This window comes from Eriocheir sinensis, chromosome 5 (assembly GCF_024679095.1).
Source record: "Eriocheir sinensis breed Jianghai 21 chromosome 5, ASM2467909v1, whole genome shotgun sequence".
Classification (NCBI taxonomy): domain Eukaryota; kingdom Metazoa; phylum Arthropoda; class Malacostraca; order Decapoda; family Varunidae; genus Eriocheir; species Eriocheir sinensis.
In genome coordinates this window covers 8,102,131-8,118,777 of record NC_066513.1, presented here as the reverse complement: position 1 = coordinate 8,118,777, position 16,647 = coordinate 8,102,131, and the positions used below count along the sequence as shown (strand labels likewise).

The 16,647-nt window shown below is 41.9% G+C and overlaps 1 protein-coding gene across 7 annotated transcripts in view; it reads right to left on the bottom strand.

Moving 5' to 3' along the window:
* LOC126984002 (protein sidekick-1-like) overlaps positions 1 to 16,647 on the bottom strand; it is a gene marked incomplete at its 3' end in the record, with an annotated part of 95,324 nt that overhangs the window by 57,021 nt on the left and 21,656 nt on the right. For all 7 annotated transcript variants that reach the window (XM_050837300.1, XM_050837335.1, XM_050837307.1 and 4 more), the window contains 1 exon segment: positions 14,306 to 14,457. In XM_050837300.1, coding sequence (XP_050693257.1) covers positions 14,306 to 14,457 — 152 coding nt within the window.

The window sequence follows — 16,647 nt, the reverse complement described above, 5'->3', positions numbered from 1 at the left end:
TTCCGTTGTTCAATGATAATCTTCTTTACAAAACGAACTGTCCTATCCATTCTTACGCCGATGACTCCACTCTGCATTACTCAACTTCTTTTAATAGAAGACCCACCCTACAGGAACTTAACGATTCAAGGCTGGAGGCAAGAGAAGGGTTAGCCTCAGCCCTTACTATTATTTCCGATTGAGGCAAGAGGAACCTGGTGTCCTTCAACGCCTCAAAAACACAGTTTCTCCACCTATCCACTCGACACAATCTTCCAAACAACTATCCCCTATTCTTCGACAACACCCAGCTATCACCCTCTTCAACACTAAACATCCTCGGTCTATCCTTAACTCAAAATCTAAACTGGAAACTTCATATCTCATCTCTTACTAAATCAGTTTCCTCGAGGCTGGGCGTTCTGTACCGTCTCCGCCAATTCTTCTCCCCCGTACAGTTGCTATCCATTTACAGGGGCCTTGTCCGCCCTCGTATGGAGTATGCATTTCATGTATGGGGGGGCCCCACTCACACAGCTCTCCTCGACAGAGTGGAGTCAAAGCCTCTTCGTCTCATCAGCTCTCCTCCTCATACTGATAGTCTTCTACCTCTTAAATTCCGCCGCCATGTTGCCTCTCTTCTTCTATCGATATTCTCATGCTCACTGCTCTTCTGAACTTGCTAACTGCATGCCTCCCCCCCTCCCGCGGTCCCGCTGCACACGACTTTCTACTCATGGTCATCCCTATACTGTCCAAACCCTTTATGCAAGAGTCAACCAGCATCTTCACTCTTTCATCCCTCACGCTGGTAAACTTTGGAACAATCTTCCTTCATCTGTATTTCCTCCTGCCCACGACTTGAACTCTTTCAAGAGGAGGGTATCAGGACACCTCTCCTCCCGAAATTGACCTCTCTTTTTGACCACTCCTTTGACATCTATTCAGGAGCAGTAAGAAGCGGGCTTTTTTTAATATTTTTCTTTACGCCCTTGAATTGTATCCTTAGCTGTAATATATATATATATATATATTTATATATATATATATATATATATATATATATATATATATATATATATAAATATATATATATATATATATATATATATATATATATATATTTAAGGCTAACGAAAACAGCGCCTCGGAGTCCCCGCCTGGGGGGGGGACCATAAATTCCCCCAGGGAGGACTTCCCTTCTGGCTGCCGACTTGAGAGATGTCCTGATAACTCCTCGAACCTTCTCCTTAACAATTTCTGCAACATTCGCGGTCTACGTTCTAATTTTCATTCTGTGGAACAACATCTCTCCTCCTCTAAACCCCACCTTCTCTTCCTCACCGAAACACAGGTTTCTGAGGCTACTGACAGCAACCTCTACTCTGTTCCCTCCTACTATCTCTATCCTAAATTTCAATCCATAGCTGGATGTTGCGCCTACGTGCGCAAAGACATCACTTGCTCTCTTGCCCACGACCTTGACTCTTCTGAATTTTCCACCATCTGGCTAAGACGCATAGTCATTCTATTATTAAATACATATGTGCTGTTTATCTCTCACCTAACTCTACTAACTATGTAAAATTCTTTGAATATTTGAACTCTAAAGTGGAGCACATCTTGACTCACTCTCCCTTTGCTGAAATCTCCATCTTGGGAGAATTCAATGTTCACCACCAGCTTTGGCTTTCATCCTCCTTCACTGACCAGCCTGGTGAACAAGCCTACAACTTTGCTATCCTCAACGACCTAGAGCAGTTGGTTCAGCACCCTACTCGTATTCCCGACCGTCTTGAAGACAGGCCCAACATTCTAGAACTCTTCCTTACCTTACCTATAATCCTTCTGCTTACTCTGTCAAACTGTTCTCTCCGTTGGGCTCCTCCGATCATAACCTTATTTCTGTATCCTGTCCTATCGCTCCTGTATATCCTCTGGACCCGCCGAAGAGGCGATGCTTCTGGCATTTTGCTTCAGCTCAGTGGGACGACCTGAGGATGTACTTTTCCGATTTCCCGTGGAATGAGTAATGCTTCCATGAGAAAGACCCCTCTGTGTGTGCTCAGCGCATCACAGAGGTGATTGTCTCTGGAATGGAGGCATACATTCCACGTACTTTCTCTACTCCTCATGATAAAAACCTTGGTTTAATCACGCTTGTTCTCGTGCTATTAAAGATAGAGAGGCAGCTCACAAAAGGTTCCAGAGCCTTCGAACTCCCACTAACTTTGACCTTTACATCTCAGCTCGGAATCGTGCCAAATCTATTATCCGACTTACCAAAACTTCTTTTATTAATAGAAAATGTCAACACCTTGCTTCTTCTAATTCTTCCCGTGACTCCTGGCATCTTGCCAAAAATATCTCCTCTAATTTCACTTCTTCCTCTGTCCCTCCTCTCCTTAACCCTGACGGCAGCACTGCCGTCTCATCTGTCTCTAAGGCTGAACTCTTCGCTCAAGCTTTCTGTAAGAACTCCACCCTGGACGATTCTGGGCATATTCCTCCTACTTATCCCCCCTCTGACTCCTTTATGCCTGTTATTAAGATTCTTCCAAATGATGTTTTCTATGCCCTCTCTGGCCTCAACTCTCAGAAGGCTTATGGACCTGATGGAGTGCCTCCTATTGTCCTTAAAAACTGTGCTTCTGTGCTGACACCCTGCCTGGTCAAACTCTTTCGTCTCTGCCTATCAACATCTATCTTTCCGTCCTGCTGGAAGTATGCCTTTGTACAGCCTGTGCCTAAAAAGGGTGACCGTTCCAATCCCTCAAACTACCGCCCTATAGCTTTACTTTCCTGTCTATTTAAAGCTTTTGAATCAATCCTTAACCGGAAGATTGAAAAGCACCTTTCCACTTCTAACCTCGAGAAGATCATCAGAGACAAACTCGTTAGGTTCCTTGAAGACAACAACCTCATTTCCGATGCTCAGCACGGTTTCAGGAACAAGCGCTCATGCTGAAACAATTTATTGGACTTCTTCCAAGGTATCTATGAAAACTGGGATAATCATATCCCCAGCGATGTTTTATATATATATATATATATATATATATATATATATATATATATATATATATATATATATATATATATATATATATATATATATATATATGTAGACTTTCAGAAAGCCTTTGACAAAGTGCCACACGAAAGACTCCTCAAGAAACTCAAGTCGGCGGGATTAGGCGGCAATCTGACAGCGTGGATCAAGGACTGGCTCATTGGAAGAAAACAACGAGTTGTACTCAACGGACAGGCCTCCGAGTGGCTCCCGGTCACAAGTGGAGTGCCACAGGGGTCAGTGCTGGGACCCATACTTTTCATCATATATATCAACGACCTAGAACTATGTAATGTGTATATTATAACATACATGTGAATGAGTGAATGTATGTCGTATCGCCATGGCCCAGCGGCGCCAGGACGTTACACACAGACGCTACGTTGTGCTTAGGAGGTGCTCCTTGCCGTGGGAACGGTGCTGATTCAGCAAGCATGGTGCCGCTGGCCGCTCCTGTCCCGGGAGACGCCGGAGCAGATCAGAGCGGGCGGCGGACGAGAGCACAGGACTTCTCGGAGTGTGCGTACGACTTACGACTCGTCCACAAAATACTGTAACTATTCTGTGAATATATTTAAAAAGCAATACAACCATTTAATCAACCAGAGAGAGAAAGAGTAAATTAAGTGAACTCAAAGTGAACTTAACGGCTCCGGTCGGCCAACACATAACCCACATCACTTAACTAAAAGGCTATTGTGTTGTCTCACGACTTCTATCAACTGGAGAAAGCAGGCAACGGTACACCGGACCTGACGTGAGATAACAGTTCGCGCCTTAATCAAAAACACAAAAAAACAGCTAACAAAAAGGCTAACAACTAGGATTGAAATCCAATCTTTCAAAATTTGCCGACGACACAAAGGTGGGTGGGAAGGCCCTCACAACGGCAGACTGCGAAATTATCCAGAGAGACCTGAACCAGATCACTCGGTGGTCAGAAAAATGGCAGATGTCCTTCAACACTACCAAATGTAAAGTAATGCATATCGGATCCAGAAACAGCAACCACACATACCACATGGGTGGCAAACCACTACATGTTGTGCAAGAGGAAAGAGACCTCGGGGTCACCATCAGCAGTGACTTGAAACAAACAAAACACTGCAAGTCCGCCTGTAAGAAAGCCAATACAATGCTTGGGTTCATAGCGAGGAACTTCGAATACAAGACGCCGGGAGTTATGTTATCCTTGTATAATTCGCTGATAAGGCCCCACCTGGAATACGCCGTGCAATTCCGGTCTCCTAATTACAGGAAAGACATTAAATTACTTGAGAGAGTACAGCGCCGCGCCACGAAGATGATACCATCACTGAGGACGAAGCCCTATGAAGAGCGACTCGAGCGACTCAACCTCTTCACGTTGGAAAAGAGACGCCTTCGGGGAGACATGATACAAGTCTTTAAGTACCTGAGCAAGCTCAGCAACGTTGATCACTCCAAACTCTTCACGCTACAAGCCAACCTGAGAACAAGAAACAACGGAAAAACAATTCAAGCAAAGCGATGCAATACCGACATCGGCAGGAGTTATTTATCGAATAGAGTTGTTCGCCACTGGAACAGCCTTCCTGCAGAAGTGGTTAGCGCAGAGACCATCAACTCCTTCAAGAAACGCATTGATCGCCACTTTGCTGCATCGGGAGTGAACTGAACGTTCCCAAGAGTAGATACACAAGTGCTTTGATCCTTCCCTGCAAGCCACTCCTATGGCAAACGGATTGATTAAATCACTGAACGCAGGCAGCCTAATCATGAGCCAACAGGCTTTCTGCTGCCTGCTAGTCCATGTTTTCATGTTTCCATGTTTCTATCTGATCGCCAGTATGGATTCTGCAAGGGGCGTTCTACTGGCGATCTTCTTGCTCTCTTAACTGACTCTTGGTCATCCTCTCTTAGCCGTTTCGGTGAAACTTTCTCTGTTGCGCTAGACATATCGAAAGCCTTCGATAGAGTCTGGCACCAGTCTTTTCTTTCTAAAGTGCCCTCTTTCGGATTCTATCCCTCTCTCTGTTCCTTTATTTCCAGTTTCCTTTCCGGCCGCTCTATCTCTGCGGTGGTAGACGGTCACTGCTCTTCCCCTAAACCTATCAACAGTGGCATTCCTCAGGGCTCTGTCCTATCACCCACTCTCTTCCTGTTATTCATCAATGATCTTCTTTCCATAACAAACTGTCCTGTCCACTCATACGCCGACGACTCCATTCTGCATTATTCAACTTCTTTCAATAGAAGACCATCACAACAGGAAGTACACGACTCCAGACTGGAGGCTGCAGAACGCTTAACCTCAGACCTTGCTATCATTTCCGATTGGGGCAGAAGGAGCCTTGTGTCCTTCAATGCCTCAAAAACTCCATCTATCAACTCGACACAATCTTCCAAACACTTATCCCCTATTCTTCGACAACACTCAGCTGTCACCATCTTCAACACTAAGCATCCTCGGTCTATCCTTAACTCAAAATCTCAACTGGAAACTTCATATCTCCTCTCTTGCTAAATCAGTTCCTCAAGGTTGGGCGTTCTGTATCGTCTCCGCCAGTTCTTCTCCCCCGCGCAGTTGCTATCCACATACAGGGGCCTTGTCCGCCCTCGTATGGAGTATGCACCTCACGTGTGGGGGGGCTCCACTCACACAGCTCTTCTGGACAGAGTGGAGTCTAAGGCTCTTCGTCGTCGTCAGCTCCCCTTTTCATACTGATAGCCTTCTACCTCTTAAATTCCGTCGCGATGTTGCCTCTTTTTCTATCTTCTATCGATATTTCCACGCTGACTGCTCTTCTGAACTTGCTAACTGCATGCCTCCCCCCCTCCCGCGGCCCCGCTGTATTTCCTCCTGCCTGCGACTTGAACTCTTTCAAGAGGAGGGTATCAGGACACCTCTCCTCCCGAAATTGATCTTTCTTTCGGCCACCTCTTTTAATTCTTTTTTGGGAGCAGCAAGTAGCGGGCTTTTTTTCTATTATTGTTTTCTTTTTTTGTGCCCTTTGTTGTAAAAAAAAAAATATATATATATATATATATATATATATATATATATATATATAAATATATATATATATATAAATAAATATATATATATATATATATATATATTTATATATATTTATATATATATTTTTTTTTTTTTTTTTTTTTTTACAGCAGAGGAGTCAGTTCAAGGGCATAAATAAAAGGTTACAAATGTAAAAAAAAAAAAGCCCGCTACACACTGCTCCTAGAAAGAGTTAGAGGAGTGGCCGAAAGATACGTCAATTTCGGGAGGAGAGGTGTCCTGATAAACTCCTCTTGAAAGAGTTCAAGTCGTAGGCAGGAGGAAACACAGATGAAGGAAGATTGTTCCAGAGTTTACCAGCGTGAGGGATGAAAGAGTGAAGATGCTGGTTAACTCTTGCGTAAGGGATTTGGACAGTAAAGGGATGAGCATGAAAATATCGATAGAAGATGGAAAGAGAGGCAACGTGGCGGCGAAATTTAAGAGGCAGAAGACTATCAGTAAGAGGAGGAGAGCTGATGAGACGAAGAGCCTTAGACTCCACTCTGTCCAAGAGGGCTGTGTGAGTGGAGCCCCCCACCCCCCCACACACACACGTGCTATGCATACTCCATACGAGGGCGGACAATGCCCCTGTAAATGGATAGCAAGTGTGCGGGGGAGAATAACTGGCGGAGACGGTACAGAACGCCGAGCCTCGAGGAAGCTGATTTAGTAAGAGAAGAGATATGAAGTTTCCAGTTGAGATTTTGAGTTAAGGATAGACCGAGGATGTTTAGTGTTGAAGAAGGTGATAGCTGAGTGTTGTCAACGAATAGGGGATAGTTGTTTGGAAGATTGTGTCGAGTGGATAGGTGGAGAAACTGTGTTTTTGAGGCGCTGAAGGACACCGAGTTTTTCTTGCCCCAATCGGAAATAATAGTAAGGTCTGTGGCTAAACGTTCTGCCGCCTCCAGCCTGGAATCATTTAGTTCCTGTTGAGTGGGTCTTTTATTAAAAGAAGTTGAGTAATGCAGAGTAGAGTCATCGGCGTAAGAATGGATAGGACAGTTCGTTTTGGAAAGAAAATCATAAATGAACAACAGAAAGAGAGTGGGAGATAGGACAGAACCCTGCGGAACACCACTATTAATAGGTTTTAGGGAAGAACAGTGAACGTCTACCACAGCAGAAATAGAACGGACAGAGAGGAAACTGGAGATAAAGGTACAGAGAGAAGGATAGAAACCGTAGGAGGGTAGTTTGGAAAGCAAAGATTTGTGTCAGACCATATCAAAGGCTTTCGATATGTCCAGCACAATAGCAAAGGTTGCACCGAAACGGTTAAGAGAGGATGACCAAGAATCAGTTAGGAAGGCAAGGAGATCACCAGTAGAACGCCCCTTGTGGAACCCATACTGGCGATCAGATCAAAGGTCAGAAGTGGAAAGGTTCCCGTTCCGGTTAAGGATTGATTCAAAACCTTTAGATAGACAAGAAAGCAAAGCTATAGGACTGTTATTCGAGGGATTGCAACGGTCACCCTTCTTAGGCACAGTCTGTATCAAGGCATACTGTCTGCAGGAAGGAAAGGTAGATGTTGACAGGCAGAGGCGAAAGAGTTTAACCAGGCAGGGTGTCAGCACGGAAGCACAGTTTTTAAGGACAATGGGAGGCGCTCCATCTGGTCCATAAGCCTTCTGAGGATTGAGGCCAGAGAGGGCATAGAAAACATCATTCTTAAGAATCTTAATAACAGGCATAAAGGAGTCAGAGGGGGGATGAGTAGGAGGAATATGCCTAGAATCGTCCAGAGTGGAGTTTTTAGAGAAAGTTCAGCCTTAGAGATAGATGAGACGGCGGTCCTGCCGCCAGGACTAAGGAGAGGAGGGAAAGATGAAGAAGTGAAGTTGGAGATGTTTTTGGCTAGATGCCAGAAGTCCCGGGAAGAATTAGAAAAAGCAAGGTTTTGCCATTTTCCATCAATGAAGGAGTTTTTGGTAAGTCGGAGAATAGATTTGACACGATTCCAGGCAGAAATGTAAAGTTCATGATTAGCAGGAGTTCGAAGGCTCTGGTACCTTGTGTGAGCTGCATCTCTATCTTTGACAGCACGAGGACAAGCGTGATTAAACCAAGGCTTTTTAGCATGAGGAGTAGAGAAAGTACGTCGAATGTATGCCTCCATTCCAGACACAATCACCTCTGTGATGCGCTGGGAAACACACAGAGGGGTCTCTATCCTGGAAGCAGTAATCATTCCACGGGAAATCGGAAAAGTACATCCTCAGGTCGTCCCACCGAGCTGAAGTAAAATGCCAGAAGCATCGCCTCTTCGGTGGGTCCAGAGGGTGTACAGGAGCGATAGGACAGCATACAGAAATAAGGTTGTGATCGGAGGAGCCTAACGGAGAGAACAGTTTGACAGAGTAAGCAGAAGGGTTAGAGGTAAGGAACATAAGAACATAAGAACGCAGGAGTCTGCAAGAGGCCGGTAGGCCTGTACAAGGCAGCTCCTTTGCACCTAAGCTCCCGTGTATCTAACCCCACCTAATATCGTTGTCCATGAATTTATCTAATCTATTTTTGAATGTGACAATTGTATTGGCACTCACCACATGACTGCTAAGCCTATTCCACTCATCCACCACCCTGTTAGTAAACCAATTTTTGCCTATGTCCCTGTTGAATCTGAATTTATCCAGTTTAAACCCATTACTTAGTGTCCTACCTGGTTCTCTTACCAACAAAACTTTATGAATATCCCCCTTATTAAAGCCCTTCATCCATTTATAAACCTCGATCATGTCTCCACACACCCTTCGCCTTTCTAGAGAATACAAGTTTAACTGTTTGAGTCTTTCCTCGTATGGCAAGTTTATCAACCCCTGAATCATCTTAGTCATCCTCCTCTGCTCCGATTCTAACATTTTGATATCCATTCTATAGTAAGGTGACCAGAACTAAACCGCATAGTCAAGATGAGGTCTAACTAATGCTAAATATAGTTTGAGGAAGACTTCGGCGCTTCTGCTGCTTACGCTCCTTGAAATAAATCCCAGTACCCTATTTGCTCGATTTCTAGCTTGAATGCATTGTGCCCTTGGACGGAGATCAGAGCTCACTAAGACCCCTAAGTCTTTCTCGCACCCAGACCTGCTTATGAGAGTGTCATTTAAGCAATCGTTATGAGAGGGGTTGTTCCTACCTACACTCAGAATACTGCACTTCCCTACATTGAACTCCATCTGCCATTTATCCGCCCAGTCATACAATCTGTTTAGTTCATCCTGGAGAATACTAGCGTCCTGATCCGACTCAATTACTCTACCGATCTTGGTATCATCTGCAAACTTACTGACATCACTACTTATTGCTTATCTAAGTCATTGATATAAATAATAAACAAAAGTGGACCTAATACCGAACCTTGTGGGACCCCACTCGTAACACATCCCCAGACAGGTCTTTTATCATTGATTTACACTCTTTGCTTCCTATTGCTAAGCCACGCCTTGACCCAGTTCAAAACTTTACCCTCTACTCCGTGAGCCTGTAATTTAAGCAACAGTCGTTGGTGAGGAACTTTGTCAAACGCTTTACTAAAATCAAGATAGATTACATCATAATTTTCATCTCTGTCTACCGCCTCAAATACTTTATTATAGAAGGACAAGAGTTTGGTGAGGCATGACCTACCTTTCGTGAACCCATGCTGCGAGTCGTGAATCAAGCTGTGTTTCTCTAGATGCTCCCGAATGTTCCTGGCTATTATGGACTCCAGCATCTTGCATATAACCGATGTTAAGCTAATTGGGCGATAGTTTGAAGCAGCTGACCTGTCCCCCTTTTTGAAAATCGGCGTCACATTAGCTACTTTCCATAGGCTGGGCACATAACCAGTATTTACCGACATCTTAAAGATGTCGGTTAGTGGTTCACTGATTACATCACCTAATTCCTTTAATACCCTCGGAAATATCCCGTCAGGACCTGGCGACTTATTTTTCTTAAGCTTATCTATTTCATCCTGAACTACTTGCCTGGTAATGATTATATCCGTCAATTTATCGCCATCCCCGCCCTCGTACACCTGAACCCTTTCCAGAATAGTCGATCGAACCTCTTGTGTGATTACTGAAAGGAAGTAGTCGTTCAGCAATGTGCTCATATTTTCGTAATTTTCCACTAGCTCCCCTGTGTTTGTTTTCAGCGGTCCAGTTTTCTCCCTTGTTTTTGTTCTATACATCTGAAAGCAACCCTTAGGATTTCTTTTCGCCTCATTTACTAGTTTGATATCATAATTCCTTTTTGCTATCCTGGTGTTTTTCTTCACTAATCTAGATAGTTTGACATACCGGCCCCTGAGACGTATTTCACCATTTTTTATTCTCTGATAAATTCCCTTCTTTAACCCTATCTCGTGTTTTAGTCCACGAGTCATCCACTTAGGGTCATTGTTTTCTTTTCTAAGTGTTCGCTGTGGTATATGCTGCCCTTGTCCCTCTGCTATTACTCTAACTAAATTATTGTAAGACATTTCTACCTGGTTCTCCTGGCTCTCCAAACCACAGTTCTGGCAATCATGAATCCCTAAATTATCCCAGTTTAGGGATTCATGAGGGCCAGAACTGTGGGTTGGAAGATATCTAATATGTTGGGCCGGTATCCTAGACGGTCGGGAATACGTGTAGGGTGCTGAACCATCTGTTCTAGGTCGTTGAGGAGAGCAAAGTTGTGGGCTTGTTGACTAAGCTGGTCAGTGAAAGAGGATGAAAGCCAAATCTGGTGGTGAACATTGAAATCTCCCAAGATGGAGATTTCAGCGAAGGGAGAGTGAGTCAAGATGTACTCCACTTTAGAATTCAAATAGTCAAAGAATTTTACATAGTTAGTAGAGTTAGGTGAGAGATAAACAGCACAGATGTATTTAGTAATAGAATGACAATGAACTCTTAGCCAGATGGTGGAATATTCAGAAGAGTCAAGGTCGTGGGCACGAGAGCAAGTGATGTCGTTGCGCACGTAGGCGCAACATCTAGCTTTGGATTGAAATTTAGGATAGAGATAGTAGGAGGGAACAGAGTAGAGGTTGCTGTCAGCAGCCTCAGAAACCTGTGTTTCGGTGAGGTAGAGAAGATGAGGTTTAGAGGAGGAGAGATGGTGTTCCACAGAATGAAAATCAGAACGAAGACCACGAATGTTGCAGAAATTGATAAGGAGGAGGTTCGAGGAGTTATCAGGACACCTCTCAAGTCGGCAGCCAGAAGGGGAGTCCTCCCTGGGGGAATTTATGGTCCCCCCCCACAGGCGGGGTCTCCGAGGCAGTTATTTTTCGCCATTTTGAATTTTGAATTTTGGGAAAAGGTGTGTGTGTTGTGTAAATATAATGTGGTGTAAAAAGAGAGAGGAACTGTCTTCAGAGAGCATGCTGAACTGCTCTCTGGTGTTGATGAGACAAAAGGGAAACGGTTAGTGAGGACATGGGAAGGGTCTTTGAAGGGCTTCAGCACCTCCTCGCTTCCCATATATCCTCACTGGGAGTAGCTCACGCCCATTCAGTGTCTTCCTACCTCCTCCTACCAAATATATATATATATATATATATATATATATATATATATATATATATATATATATATATATATATATATATATATATATATATATATATATATATATATATATATATATATATATATATATATATATATATATATATATATATATATATATATATAAAAGGGGAGGAGGTGGCTGAGTGGATAGCGTGACGGTGCCGCGTTCAGGACCAAGCTGAGTTTTTACAGCCGCCGCCTAGTGGCTTAAAACTATCCACATGCTGTCCAGAAGACCACTTATCAACCCGGACTCTAGATTCTAGGATTAAAGACACAATCTTGCAAACACTTATCCCCTATTCTTCAACAACACCCAAATATCCTCGGTCTATCATAAGAACGTAAGGAGTCTGCAAGAGGCCGGTTAGCCTATACCAGGCAGCTCCTGTACACTCAACCCCAACATTTATCTAACCTCTTCTTGTATGTATCTATGGTATTGGCACCTACAACATGGTTCCCAAGCCATTCGTCCGCCACTCTATTGGTGAACCAATTCTTGCCTATGTCTTTGCTGAATCTGAATTTGTCTAACTTAAAACCATTGCTACGTGTCCTACCTGGCTCTTTTATTACCAAAATCTTATTGACATCCCCTTTATTAAAGCCCTAAGCTAAAAATCTGAACTGGAAACTTCACATCTCTCTTTCTAAATCAGCTTCCTTGAGGTTGGGCGGTCTGCATCGTCTCCGCCAGTTCCTCTCCCCCGCACAGATGCTATCCATATACAGAGGCCTTTTCCGCCCTCGTATCTCATGTGTAGGGGGGGGCTCCACTCACACAGCTCTTCTGCACAGAGTGGGGTCTAAGGCACTTCGTCTCATCACCTCTCTTCCTCTTACTGACAGCCTTCTACCTCTTAAATTCCGCCGCCGTGGTGCTTCTCTTTCTATCTTGTATCGATATTTTAATGCTGACTGCTCTTCTGAACTAGCTAACTGCATGCCTCCCCCCCCTCCCGCGGTCCCGCTGCACACGACTTTCTACTCATGCTCACCCCTATACTGTCCAAACCCCTTATGCAAGAGTTAACCAGCATCTCCAGTCTTTCATCCCCTTCACTGGTAAACTCTGGAACTGTCTTCCTTCGTCTGTATTTCATCCTGCCTATGACGTGACACCTCTCCACCCGAAAGCGACCTCTTTGTTGGCTATTCTTTACTTTTTACTTGTGTATATATATATATATATATATATATATATATATATATATATATATATATATATATATATATATATATATATATATATATATATATATATATATATATATATATATATATATATATATATATATATATATATATATATATATATATATATATATATATATATATATATATATATATATATATATATATATATATATATTTATATATATGTATATATATATATATATATATATATATATATATATATAGATATATATATATATATATATAACGTGAGCGCCGGTAGGCTTTCTTGAGGGCCTGGATGGAAGTCATTCCCAAAACTGTCATGGCCTGCAAGTGTTTATAGTGGCGCCATCTTCTCTTGGCTCATGCTGCCTCTTGAACTCGTTCTTGATTCACTTGATTCACTTAATGGGTGGTCTTCAGGACAGCATGTGGGTATATATATATATATATATATATATATATATATATATATATATATATATATATATATATATATATATATATATATATATATATATATATATATATATATATATATATATATATATATATATATATATATATATATATATATATATATATATATATATATATATATATATATATATATATATATATATATCTTATATATGTATATATATATATATATATATATATATATATATATATACATATATATAAATATATATATATATATATATATATATATATATATATATATATATATATATATATATATATATATATATATATATATTATATATATTAATATGATATTATAAAAAGATAATTTTCGAATTCCAAGAAATAACAAAAAAAAAAAGGAAAAAAATCATGCATCTCGGGATGTTGCCGAGTTTTAACCACATCCTGTTGTCTACACTCGGCATACCTCAACCGCATTTTCTTTGAACGTGTATCCACAGTTGGGCCACGTGATCTCACTCTCCAGCTCTCTGATTCATTTCGGTATACTGCCGAGTTATCTTCTCATCTGGTTTACACTCGTTAAGGCTTTTCCGCGCTATCCTTGGATTAAACATGTGTACCCTCACTTTTCCAGTTCGTTCCTCAAACACCCACGTGTTGTCTGCTTGGACTACATGACTACAGCAGCACTTTCATTAGTAAATGTTAATTTAAGGGTTAACTGCTGCTGTTTGGCGTTGTGTTTTCAATATTTTGACTATATGTGCAAGTGGGGAAAACTAAAATGGGCGATTTGCATAACTAGGATATTGAATAACTCGGCAAGGCAAGAGCCCCTATCATGCCGAGTTATATATATATATATATATATATATATATATATATATATATATATATATATATATATATATATATATATATATATATATATATATATATATATATATATATATATATATATATATATATATATATATATATATATATATATATATATATATATATATATATATATATATATATATATATATATATACTTACCCAAAACTGCAGCACGTAGGACAGCTGGCTTTCAGTGGGCATTTCACCAATGTCAAATTGTTTCTCCCACTTGTAGATAAACACCTTCGCACTGTTTGCATTGATGAAGTCCACACGTGGCGGGTTCTTGAAGCGTGGCAGCCCGGGGTGTCCTGTAAAAGGGACACATGTGTCATTGGGTCAGGAAAAAGTGTAGGTGAGGCCATCAGGCCATTGCTCGATTACAGGAGGAGACAACAGTGTGGACGAACCTATCACTCAGCGACAGGAGGAGACAAATGTGTGCGCGAATTTATGACTCAGGGTCAGGAGGAGAGAAACGTGTGGGAGACTGTATCACTCTGGAACAGTAGGAGACAAAAAAACAACCGCATACTCGAGGTGGAGTCTGACTAAACTATTGAAAAGCGGAAGTATTGCATCTTTACTTTTGAATAAAAAGTTTCTCTTAATGAAGCCCAGCACTCTTCGCTTTGTTTGCTGCATCAGTGCACTGATGTGAAACTTTGAGGTTTGACGCGATCTTGACACTCAGGTCCTTGACGCATTGAACGCTTCTGATTTCAACGCCACGTATTTCGTAATCTAACCTCATTTCTTTTTCCAACTTGAAGAACCTTAAATTTATCTATATTGAAGGGCATCTCCCATCTGTAAGACCAATATGAAATTTAATGCAAATCATCTTGGAGGCTTTGTCTTTCTTCGTCGGTGAGGACCGAGTTACCAGTCTCTGTGTCGTCTGCAAATTTACTAATGAGATTATTAAGTCCAATGTCCACATCATTGATGTAAATAATGAACAACACAGGGCCAAGAACCGAGCGATGAGGCACACCACTAGTGATAGGCACCCACTCTGAGTTAAATCTTCCCATCACCACTCTTTGCTGTCTATTGTTCAACCAGTTAGCGATCCATTGGTGTGCTTTACTTTCAATACCTAGTTGCTTTAATTTATAAAGTACTTTATGTTGTGAAACTTTACCAAATGCTGCCTGGAAATCAAGATATACCACGTCCAGGGATTTGGGTAGACCATAAACTGAGAATAGGTCGTTATAAAAGGTCAGTAGGTTTGATAAGCAGGATCTTTTGTTACGGAAGTTATGTTGTTTAATCCTTACTTAATGAATGGCTTTCAATATAACTTACAGTTTCGTCTCTAATCATGCTCTCGAGTAGCATGCCTACAATTGAAATTAGACTAATGGGCATGAAATTACCCGTTTGTTTCTCCTTTCTTAAAAATCGGTGTTACGTTATGCCTTTTTCAATACAAAGGAACGCTACTTTTTCGAAACACAGTATGGTTTTATCTTGAAATTCTTCTTAATCTGACATGAAGCTTGAGTGTAGCAATATGTCTATGATGAGTTGTAATGAACACTGCACTCTGGGAAGCCCTGCAGATCTGAGGGATACTCAAACTAGCACTTCCAAGGGTGTGGTCAGTATCCTTAGCTACCAAGTCACACAATGCAGATCTACTCACTGATACAAAGAATTTTCATTTCTTAACCTTCTGGATCTTGCAAAATTCAGAAGAAAAGCTGTTGGTGTTCCTGGTACATGAGCCAAGAGCAAGGGGTACTACAGTCACCCAAGACAATGAGTGTGTCTATTGGGGGCACTGCTGGTCTAAAATCGAGTTGAGTCTCGCATTGAACACCTGTCCCGTTTCACACATCCCAGTAGGAGCCTATTCTGCAATAAGAGACATGAAGTGCAAAGTGTGCTTCAGCGTCACTCACACTGTACGCTCCTCAGTTGGATTACTCTCAACAACAAAAGGCTGCAATTACCTGGAAATACTTATAACTACCCTCATAAGACAGTTACCATTGCTGATACTTGACAGGTAGTAGGTGTCTACCCCGCACTGATTTCGGTATTGGCAGGCCTTTCCTTTTCAGAGCTTCTCACTATAACCGCCTTCAACCTTTTGGGTTCATTTGATGAGAGACATGGTGATCCTTTGAGAGACAAAGGATGTTCCAGGTGCCCCCACACAGATCTCTCTTGAGGCTTACAGGGACACTGGACAGGCACTACTCCTGCACAACCCTGGCTGCCCCCATAAAAAATGCAAGGGAACCTTCTGCCTTCAGAATACAGGGGTCTGTAGGCTCTGCCTTGCATCCATTGTAAGTGGTAGGCTAACCATATGTGAATAATCAGGTCACTCAGCAAAACTGTTGGGCAGGGATCGAGACCTGTTACAGAGCTTCAACCTCGGCATCTACTTTTTATCTTGAATCTGGCGGGGTGATGGTTTTATAGATAGAGCTTGCAGGCCCCACCCCAACTAATCCAGATCAGAGATTGGGCTGCCTGCTGGC